At 40.9% G+C, this 11,438-nt stretch overlaps 1 protein-coding gene and 1 long non-coding RNA gene across 4 annotated transcripts; one reads left to right on the top strand and one right to left on the bottom strand.

Annotated features, from left to right (window-relative positions):
- Positions 1-2: 2 nt before the first annotated feature.
- On the bottom strand, positions 3-8,475 carry PIGH (phosphatidylinositol glycan anchor biosynthesis class H). Of its 3 annotated transcripts, none has more exons than NR_045138.1 (4): positions 8,208-8,475; positions 3,272-3,476; positions 2,742-2,825; positions 3-655 (listed from the first exon to the last, which is right to left on the bottom strand). NR_045138.1 is itself a non-coding variant. In NM_001038116.2 (4 exons), exons 1-4 carry the CDS (start codon positions 8,415-8,417, stop codon positions 563-565), a joined length of 597 nt encoding a protein of 198 aa, NP_001033205.2. In that variant the 5' UTR covers positions 8,418-8,475; the 3' UTR covers positions 3-562. The 3 variants fall into 3 exon arrangements, 2 of the variants coding, with proteins under 2 accessions (NP_001033205.2, XP_015328717.1); NM_001038116.2 differs by having other exon boundaries at positions 3,272-3,481; XM_015473231.2 differs by having other exon boundaries at positions 10-655; positions 2,742-2,822; positions 3,272-3,481; positions 8,208-8,445.
- A 38-nt stretch (positions 8,476-8,513) lies between these two features.
- On the top strand, positions 8,514-11,438 carry LOC132346403 (uncharacterized). Its single transcript, XR_009496233.1, has 2 exons — positions 8,514-8,728; positions 11,296-11,438. It is a non-coding gene; the product is annotated as an uncharacterized lncRNA (long non-coding RNA).

An 11,438-nucleotide genomic window follows, 5' to 3' on the forward strand; every position in this document is an offset into this window, starting at 1 on the left:
GCAGTGGTGTATGTCTTGGAAGAATATCTGTTTATTAAGAGAATCATCATAAAGTAACCCTGTACAGAACACAGGAGCTAGGTGGAGAGAGACTAGACTTTTGTAGGACATTGCTTCCTACTGACCAGTCCCTGAAGGGCTTGCTTTTTTTCTTTCTAACTTTTATACAGGGACACTGCACAGTTGGAAAATTATCTTTATCAAAAGAGCTGATGTCAGTTTCCCATTTTCTATAAATTCCAACAAAAAGTAAGCCCAAGTGTGCTCACAAAGTGCGCTTAGTCAGCATTACTCCTAACATAGAGTTTCAAGGTCTCCCCTCAATTGGTAAAATAAATAAAACCTTACAAAAGGAACACTAAAATATACATTAATACTTTGCTCAATATCACACAATAAGTTAGGTTTTCAGTCACCTTCTCTATGGCTCTGAGATCCACCACATCCATACTGGTTTCTCAGACTATGTCCACTTGAAGGTTTAAAATACAGAAAATAAGCCAACCACTGTGGCTTAGGAGTCTCCTCTGGAAGACAATACTGGCTTTCTGAATGCTGGGACTCATGGGCTCGTTGATGCAGCTTTCTGGTGTGCCAGGATCTCCTGGCAGCTCCTGTACACTTCAATCAAGCAGTCCAGCCGGGGCTTGGCACTCTGAATTCCAAAGGGGAGAAATGCAGAGTCAAGATGAACATAAGAGACTGATGAGTGGTGCTGTGTCCAAGTGCAACCCTGATCTCTCACCCACAAGCCAGGGGGTCTAAACGGCACAGGTGTGGGCTCGAGAGGTGGAAGTTCAGGCCTCACAGGACTTTGCTGAGAGTGATCCTTAACCAGGCCCACAGCCCAGCCTGTGAACTGTGGGAAGCAGGAGCTCAAAAGACAGTTTTTAATCTGTCTAAATTTCATGATACCCACCTAAGAGCAAGAAAGGGGAGTAACAAGGACAGACCCTCTTGGGAAGTGTCGCAAGCTGTGAAGCAGCTCTCAGAGACAAGAAGGGCACTTTGATATGTAAATACTGCAAATTATTTTGTATAATGAAATATAATACAATCAAAAGAAAAGCCACAGAATGAGAAAAATGTATGTGGAAAGCATATTTAATAAAAGTTGGCTACCTAAAATAAATTGTTATAATGCATAATCAATATGTAGTATCTGCTTGACTAATAGAGGAGATGGATAGTTTAAAACAAGAGAAAATACTGATAGGTAATACAAGGAAATATAAAAGTCTGTTATTTAAAGAGATACAAATTTAGTAACTCTAAATTCCTTTAATATATACTAAACTAAAAAATAGCTAAAACTACTGTTAGACAAGACTACATAAAAACAAGCACAAATTCCCAAAAGTATGGTCTAATCTCTAGAGCCAAATCTCAAACACTATTAAAATCTATGAAAGTATTCATAAGCTTTAATATAATTTTGAGATAAATTCAAAAGAATTTTAGCTTAGCTGCCTTAAATCCTTTGTGAAAAAGGCAGTGAGGCAGAATTAACTGCATACATGATTTACATACCTATAAAATAATTGACTGTAATTATGTTTGTATAAGTATTTTTTATACGAGCAAAACAAAAAATAATCTGGATGTGGTTTTAAAAGCTAGCAAATGATGTGGCTAAATAAACTAATATTTGATATGATGATATAATTATTTAAAATAATAAGTATAATGGCTTTTGTAGATACATGAAAAATATATTAAAAAAGCAATTATGGCTGATTCACATTGTTATATGGCAGAAACCAATTACAACATTGTAAAACAATTATCCTTCAATTAAAAAAGAAAGATTAAAGAAAAGAGTTAACTGAAAAAAAAAAAAGCAAGACGCCAAAATAGCGTATAGCAGTCTGTATGGATCAGTAACATCTATGTAAAATCATATATTGGGCTTCCCTGGTGACTCAGTGGTAAAGAATCCTGCCAATGCAGGAGACCCAGGTTCCATCCCTGGGTCGGGAAGATCCCCTGGAGAAGGAAAGAGGCAACCCACTCCAGTATCTTTGCCTGTGTAATCCCATGGACAGAGGAGCCTAGGGGGCTACAGTCCATGGGGTCTCAAAGAGTTGGACACAACTTAGTGACTAAACAACAACAAAAATCACATACTAGCAGACTGACAGAATCGAAGCAGGTGAATGATGATATATATGCAGAAGCTGCTGCTGTGAATGATGATATATACGCAGAAGCTGCTGCTAAGTCGCTTCACTCGTGTCCGACTCTGTGCAACCCCATAGACGGCAGCCCACCAGGCTCCCCTGTCCCTGGGATTCTCCAGGCAAGAACACTGGAGTGGGTTGCCATTTCCTTCTCCAGTGCATGAAAGTGAAAAGTGAAAGTGAAGTCGCTCAGTCATGTCCAACTCTTCTCGACCCCATGGACTGCAGCCTACCAGGTTCCTCTGTCCATGGGATTTTCCAGGCAAGAGTACTGGAATGGGGTGCCATTGCCTTCTCCGCAGAAGCTGCTATATATGTATTATTATCTCTAGAATTTGTATAGGTTCCTAATATTTCTGAAAGTTTTATCTGCCTCAGAAAGGAATTTCTGAAATAACATTCTAATTCCTGGTAAAAATATCCCTCAGGAATCCTCAAATATTCTTGACAATAGAAGATCACATTCCTACTGAACCTAAGAAGCAGTGGATCTGCTCAGAGAAGGAGTAAGGTAAAGGACTTCTCTAGAGAAAAAACTTAAGAAAAGTCTTCTGTGCTCACCTGGAAGATGGGTACTACTTGGGATATCCCATGTGGTTCCACTGGATCCTTCAATAAAATGCAGAGGTAGTAAATCACCTTCTGCTGTAAGAAAAATAAACCAAATAAGGAGAGATCTAGGTGAAACTCAGTTTTCTTTCTCAAAACTTCATAAATAGCACTTGATAGCTTCTGAACTGAGAGAGGGGTATATTCTCATTCTTTAGAGGAAAAAAGACAAAAGAACAACAACCAGAGATGATTCTGAAGCTGGGCTAGAAAATAAAGTTGAAATGCTAACTCCCTACCCATGAAAACCTACTGCATCTCTATAAGAATAAAGGGCATATGTTTTCAATACAAGTTTACTTTTATGGTTTAAAGACATGCCAGCCAAAAAGAAAACACTCTAAGTACTAGTACACAGAGCCCTAAAGTTTAATTCTGTGACATCGTTACTTGAGGTATTAAGACTCAGTTTAGATCCAGACACACCCCATGGGCTGCCTCCTCTAGGGAGGCCTGTAACATTTACTGATTTAAATACTTACCATGTAAATAGCCTCATTAATGATGACATCCTTCACCTTGCCCATCTCAATGAAGGTGGTACTTTCTTTGCCTGAGGCATAGGATGAGGTCATCTGGATACCCAGGGAATCAATGATTAACAGAGTCTCATGATCAATCTTTACAAAATGGAGGTAACCAAGCAGGCCTAAGAGAGTGATGAAGATGGCAGCAGAGAGGATCATGCTGTTCTGAAGAGAGAGCCAGACACAGGCGGTTAAGATTATCAAGTGTTTCTCTGCTGGTTAATAAGTCAACTCCAGACAATGTGGAAAAAAACCTTTGTTCTCCTTGAGGTGAATGGATAGGAAGAACGTGCGTGAAGTAAGAGGAAGCTACTTTTATGTGGGCTCTGCAGTGCTAGGAAAGCACATGATAAGACACACCCAGACAACAAATGGACAGGTCTGGGGAGAAGAACCTCCCTCAGCAGGATACCCATCACACTGCTCTCAGAGATTTTCCTTCCAAAATTGCAACTTAAGGACTCAGATTTTTTCTTCTCACCTTTCATCAGTAAAACATGTAGCAAAATCTCAGACTGAACACAATAAATAATAACATGCTTAGCACAGTGCAGCAGATAACACTCAACAGCCATTCCTGCTTCCCAACACTCCTGCAAACGACTGGTTCAGAAATGGACCAATGGCACAACTCTAGCCGGTGACATATGAGGGGAAGTCTGCTGGAAGGCTTTCTAGAAAACTAAGTCCATCTCAAGAAAGAGGTCTAAGGAAGAGAAGGCCCCTTCATCCTAAAGTTTGGATGCCCAGAACTACAAGGCCTCTGCCAAAACTGTGTGGAAAGCTGGGCTGAGGACAGGTAAAGGGTAGAAGATTGGTAAGATGAAAAAACTAAAATCAACCGAGCCTCTTATGCCCTCTAGAGTCCTTCTTCATCTTGACTTCTGGTTTTGTTAAATAATAAAGATCTTACTACTCAGGGCCCTTTTGGTTGTTTTGGGTTATGACTGAGTGATATGTTAAGGCTGACTGACTAGCTGAAATGACTAAGGACAGTGTTAAGAGTCCCCGAAATGGTATTTATTTGATTCTAAGAACCTTTTAACATTTACAACCTTTTAACATTTCTGAAGTTGAAGTGTGTTTTTCTATCGAGGTATGTTTGTTTTCCTTTTTTTTTTTTCCCCAAAAAGCTATTTAGAAGGATGGCACAGGAAAAAAAAATCATTGATGACCTAGAATCACAAGAGATTCACTAATTTATGGCTGTCATTCCTTGAAGGCAGGAGGTGTTTTACTAATCTTTGTTACTGACAAGATATCCTCTCTGACCTACTAACTCTAGTGAGACTCTTGTTGAACAATGCAGGCCTTGCTGGCCAAGTTGTAGCAAGACTCTTGCTAAGTGAGTTTAGAGAAGACTCTCACCTTGGTTATCTGATCACCCTGGCCTGCCTTCAGCAAGAATCCTGTTGAATCAATTTAGCCAGAATCCCCCATTTACTCCTCATGTTTCCTTTTAGTAATTTTGTATCCATTGACCACTGACCCTGCTCTTTGGCTATAAATTTCTACTGGTCCCTGAGGTATGCAGAATTGAACCCAACCTTCAATACTGAAGTCTCTTTTCTCCCATTGCAACAGTTTCTGAATGAAATCTGTTTTTACTGCTTTAACTACTGACTAGCTCTGGTTTTCCTTCAAAGTACCTTTCTACTTCTTTATATATAACACATAGTTAAGAGTTAGATAAGAAGTCTAGGAACTATTTGGGCCTGTGATCTGCTTTTGTCTGGTCCACATTAAGCTAAAACTATTTTTGGTTTGTTTGGTTTTTTTTTTTTTTACATTTTTTGAAGGGTTGATAAAATGAAACAGAAGAATATGAGATAGAGACCTGCAAAGCCTAAAATATTTAGTTTGGCCTTTTTAGGAAAAAGTTTGCTGACCTCTGCACTAGATAATTATTTGTTAATTACAAATGGAAGATGGAGAAATCTATGTGCTGGGTCTTTGATGGGCCCAGAAATATCTACTTTGAGTTAATTAAATGTCTAGTACCTAGTACAGTGTCTTGTACATAATGTGAACTGAATAAGCATTATGGAAGAATGGAGAGAGATAAACTTATGTTCTGGCCCTTACAGATTTATTAGAGGCAAGATTAAATATATAAAATATTTTTGGAGAATACTATGATATAGAGTGACTAAGACAGGATTAACAGAGAGAGAGAAAAAGCAAGAAAGAGAGAGATTAAAGCACACAGGAATATCCTATGAAGACTTCTAAGGAAGCAGGATTTAACTGGTGCTGAGGAGGTGGTGATTATTGACAGATATACTTAGCTGAGAAAAGGAAGGGGAAAGAACATTCCAGGTTGAAATAAGTAAGGTAAAAACCTAGAATTCTAATAGAACTGTGAATTAAAAAACTGGGAGGAAAGAAGGAATGAAGAACAAGTATATACTTAGGGGATTTTAATATTATTTTTAAATTTTTTATTTTATTTTGGAGTATAGTTGATTTATAATGTGTTAGTTTCAGGTGTAGAGCGGAGTGATTTCAGTTATACATATTCATATATCTTCACATTTTGAAATTCTTTTCCTATTGAGGTTATTACAAAATATTAAGTAGCGTTCCCTGTGCTATACAGTAGGTCCTTGTGAGTTGCCTATTTTAAATATAGTAGTGTGTATGTATCAACCCCAAACTTCCAATTTATCCCTCCTCCCTTCTTTCCCCTATGGTAACCATAAGTTTGTTTTCTAAGTTTGTGAGTCTGTTTCTATTTCGTAGGTAAGTTCATCTGCTTACTTCGGGGGTCTGACCCATATCAGCTTTCCTATAAAGTAATCACTGCCCAAAACTTTATTACCCCTGCATTTTTTATACTTAATTTTTCTTTCTGAAATTCTAACAATTCAATATTGGTTTGGGTTGAAGTAAAGCCACATGTTTTAATGAATTCCTCCAACAGATTTCTTCTTATACAAGCTGAGATTCAGTACTCTGATTAATAGTTTTGAATAGGAGGAAAAATAGAAATTCTGGTACACAGAGCCCTTAAGAAGTGCTGCAGTGGAGTTTAAAGGAAGGTAAGGTTACTTAGCCCTGGACATTGATGAGGGTTAAGTAGGATATACCAGGATGAGATAGATAAGTACACAAGGGAGCTGGTGTAGAACAAACCTCCCATTTAAAAATTCTGCTAAGCAAGCCATCAGACAGCCTTGGGTTTGAAGCCCCAGTAGGCCATTTACTAGTTTTATCACTTCAGATAAGCTACTACTCTTTCTAAGTCTCGGTTTTCTTCTAAGGTTGAAATGAGACATTCAGTAAGGCAGCTGGCACTCAGTGGGCTTTAATAAATATCTGTTCCCTCCTCCTCACAGAGAAGGCAATGGCACCCCACTCCAGGACTCTTGCCTGGAAAATCCCATGGATGGAGGAGCCTGGTAGGCTGCAGTCCATGGGGTCGAGAAGAGTCGGACACGATTTCACTTTCACTTTCACTTTTCACTTTCATGCATTGGAGAAGGAAATGGCAACCCACTCCAGTGTTCTTGCCTGGAGAATCCCAGGGACGGCGGGGCCTGGTGGGCTGCCGTCTATGGGGTCGCACGGAGTCGGACATGACTGAAGCGACTTAGCAGCAGTAGCAGCCTCCTCACATGACTATTCGGAAAGAACTCAGGCTAGTACTGAAATTCAACTGTATTATATATTAAATTTTTTAGGGGGCAGGAGGAAGAACTGTCCTGGCATTTCAACCAGTTCAACTGACTTATGAACTTTTAGATACAACTGATACAAGTAAGGGTCTAAATTTTGTGTATATCTACACTAAATTAACCATGCTCTGAAATATGCTCTAGTGGCTTTTTCAAAAAGCTAGTGGGGGACTTCCCTGGTGGTCCAGTGGTTAAGAATCCACCTTGCAGCGCAGTGGATGGGGGTTGGGTCCCTGGTTGGGTGAACTAGGATCCTACAGGTCACGGAGCAACTATAATAAGCAAGCAGCTGCAACTACCTGCCACATCCAAAATAAAAAAAAACAATTTTTTTTTTTAAGAAAAACAAATAGATGCAGTATTGAAAACCATACCCAAATTACAGAAACAAATAGCCTTGCTGTACTTAGCTCTGGTCAGATCACTCCTGGAATAAGACATGTCACTCAGGACACTACATATGAGACTAAGTTAAAAATGAAAAGGGCAATTAGGATGATTCCTTTCATTTGAGAGTTGTCACGATGCTGCTACATATGACCCTCACAATGCTGTGGCGTTGGCATAGCAGGTATCAATTCCATTTTAGAGGTGTGAAAACTGAACCTGAGAAAATACTGATAGGAGTCAATCTGGAAATTAAGCACAAAACCACCCGTCTCTGCAATCTCAACAGTTCTTTAGAAAATACTTGGAAGTGGGGTAGTGATTGTGGGGTGCGGGAGGTTAGACTGTCCTGAAAAGAGAGATTCTTAACCTGCGTATGAGAACTGTGGAGGCAAACGCAGTTTCTCGAAGACTGTAAAAGGTATTGTCAGCAGCGACTCCTGTGAAGAGTGGAAGGGATGGGTGAGGACGATCCGTCCACCTAGTTCTCTAAACTCTTGGAACTGAACTACCGTGAGCCTGTACTACACAGAGCACATGGAAGTTAACGTTTTAGGCTGTCGAGCAAGGACGAGATGTATGCTGAGTGGAACCACAGCGCAGAGAGCAGCGACCCCGGAGCGGGGATAAAGTACAAGAGCGCAAAGTTCACTCAACGTTAAGGAAGGAAGAGAGCTGTCCAGCAGCGGAATGGCGTCCCCAAAACCAGCGAGTTTCTGCCCTCCAGGCCGCACGACTGTAGGAGGGTCCGGTGAGAGCTCTGGGCTCGAGCCTAAGACCCCACATATCCTTCCAAACCCAAGCCCCGACTCCGAGGCCGGCCTTACCTCACAGAGTGTGAAGAGTCCGTAGGCCGCCAGCCACACGGTGCAGGTGACAGCGGTGAGCGAGCGCAAAGAGATCCGAGGGCAGCTGAGGCAGAACTCCAGGCAGGAAGGGGAGTAGTATCGGCGGTGCAAGGCCAGGCGGCCGCCGCAGATATCTGAGAAGCTTCGCTCGTCCTCCATGGCCGGCTCGCCCGCCCCAGGCCCGGCCATGCCTCGCCGCTCTAGCGCGCCCTCCAGCGTCCTCTCGCTGGCTCTGGACTCACTTCCCCACCGCGGAGTTGGCCACGCCCCTCCCCTGGCGGCGCGCAGCCGCAGTTCGGCGCGGACGACGGGGAAGGCTCTTGAGGGGCTGTCTTTTCACGCCTTGCGCGGCCGGAATTCTAAGCGTATATAATCACCGAGATTCTTAGGGGGTGCCAGTGCCTGAGCGGACAGATAAAAACCGCTATTAACGTGCTTTCCGCTCGACAAACTGATTTTTATTTCCAAGCTAGAGGGCATCCCCAGGAGGCAGTCAGCAGGTATTCGTTCATACCACTCATTTATTCATTCATTCCGGTGCCGTTTTAAGTGCTGAAGGTACAGAGGTGAACAGGATCGACAAGGTCTTTGGCTTCAATCAGCTTCCTTCTTATTGAGAAACAATATAGAAATAATTCCAGGGAGTGTTGTTGCAGTAATATGACCTGCAGGGGTGGCTTGGTCTCTGGGAACGCTAGAGGAAGAATTTGCCAGGAAGGAGGACCAGAAAAGACAAAGCCCCCGAGGCTGAAACAGGATTGGCTGTTGGAGGAATCGATAGGTCAGAGAGGCGAATGCGAGGGAAATGCAGTTGGAAGTTAGGGAAGTAGGTAGGGGTCAGATCCAGGAGAGTCTTGTAGGGCCTGGTGAGGGGTCTGGATTTCATTGCCTAGTTTTCTCTCCCAGACCACTAAGTGGAGCACTGAGTAGGCAGACAAGTCCTGGCTGGAAGGGTTAGCAAGAGTGAAGGATGCAGAAGGTATAGATAATAAAATTACTAAGCTCATGAGTAATAGAGACTTGTGGATTCCCTTTTCTTTTTTATTTGAAGTGTGGCCCAAGAGTGCCCGTGTGGCCCGTTAAAAGAATTATGGTGCTTCAACCCTGAGGCAGCATCGTGTATTAAAGAATTTGTGTAAAAAGATGAATGGTATAAAGGTCTCATCAGCTTGTATCCTGATGAAAGTCAGGTTCAGTTTCTCCATCTTCACCCAGGATTTTGTTTTCCTTTTTCTTCAAGCATTATTTTGTTTCTCCAATTTTATTTCTGTATACTTAATCTTACCAATACACCCCTTTCATTTTGTAAATATCATGTGATGTCTTTTATAATGATAAAAGTGATGTTTGCTTATTATGGAAAATTTGAACAATACAGAAAAGAAGAGGGACTTCCTTGGTAGTCCAGTGGCTAAGACTGTGCTCCCAAGGCAGAGGTCCTGGCTTCGATCCCTGGTCAGGGAACTAGATCCCACATGCCACAGCTAAAGATCCTGCATGCCACAACAAAGACTGAAGATTATGCACGTGTACAACTAAGACCCAGTTTAGTCAAATAAATTTTTTTAAAAATCGTCACCATACATGGTTATAAAAAAAAAGAAGAAAAATTTAAACCATCCATATTTCCACTACTCAGAGATAAACACGTTCAGCATTTTGGGGAACCCACTAGTCCTAGAGTTCTTAACTTGCACACCATAGATAAAATCAGAGTTTTATCTTTAGTTTCTTAACTTCTAATTGAAATTTAACATTTCTTTTGATTATGAAACTAGGCAACAAACCAATTAGTATTAGTAATACTTGTGATTTTTGTCACTGATAGAAACCACAGATATTTTCATCATCTCAAAATGTCATTTCCACTCATTACTTCAAAATTTCTGCAGTAATTATTAGACCAACTACTGCTACTGCTGCTAAGTCACTTCAGTCTTGTCCAACTCTGTGTGACCCCATAGACGGCAACCCACCAGGCTTCCCCGTCCCTGGGATTCTCCAGGCAAGAACACTGGAGTGGGTTGCCATTTCCTTCTCCAATGCATGAAAGTGAAAAGTGAAAGTGAAGTCGCTCAGTCGTGTCTGACTCTTAGCGACCCCATGGACTTCAGTCTACCAGGCTGCTCCATCCATGGGATTTTCCAGGCAAGAGTCCTGGAGTGGGGTGCCATTGCCTTCTCCGAGACCAACTACTAGATCTCCTTATTTAATGTGTCAGTGGAAACACATATTACCATAAGACATTTTTTAAAATATTCTGATAACTATTTTAATTCACTTATGTTTGAAATTCTGTGTGTTCATTTACAAACAGTACTGTGATAAGGGGTCCATTAGGTTTACTAGATTTACAAAGTATCTGTGACAACAAAAAAAGTGAACCTATGCATGCTCAGAATTTCACCACTCTAGAGTCATTGAAAAAAGACACCTAAGACACCTATTTAAAGTACTACTTTAAGTATTTAAAATAGTTAATTTTTTGAATATTAAATTATTATATTAAATATTAAATTCTAGGGACAAATAGTATGGTAATATAATTCCACAATCTTTATAATCACTTTGCTCTATCAGAGCGTCTTCTTGACCTGCTTATCTGCGGTAGAAATTGAAATCTGGGTATTTGCCATTTGCTTAGATGCTGCCTGGGATATAAAGTGATAAGTTCTCACGACCATAACCCTGTAAAGACAGCAAGGAGTGATATATATATTTTTTAGCTCTCAATTTTGGACTTCTAAGTATTCATCAGCCTCAAAAGTTCGGTGGAGGGGACTTCCCTGGCAGTCCAGAGGCTGAAACTGTGCTCCAAATGCAGGGGGTCCAGGTTCAATCCCTAGTCAGGGATCTAGAACCCACATGCTGCAACTAAGAGTTCACGTGCCATAACTAAGACCTGGTGAGGCCAAATAAATAAATAAATAGAACTAACTAAATAAAAAAATTTTTTAAAAAGGTCGATAGAATATAGCAGCAAGGCAGGGTGGGCTGACGAAAAGAATTCAAACTTAGCAATTGGCAAGTTTTTCCATGGAGTGTTATTAATGATATCTTTTTTCAGGGTCACTAAAGGAGTCTAACAACTAATTCCCTAGTGAATTGAGTTGTGGAGAAGCAGAGAAAGGAAGTAGGAGAAACACATACCCTGTATATGTCAAGGTACTAACTGCTATGAAAATAAAATGTCAGTAGCATAACAATAAA

This window comes from Bos taurus, chromosome 10, assembly GCF_002263795.3.
Source record: "Bos taurus isolate L1 Dominette 01449 registration number 42190680 breed Hereford chromosome 10, ARS-UCD2.0, whole genome shotgun sequence".
In the NCBI taxonomy this organism is placed as follows: Eukaryota; Metazoa; Chordata; class Mammalia; order Artiodactyla; family Bovidae; genus Bos; species Bos taurus.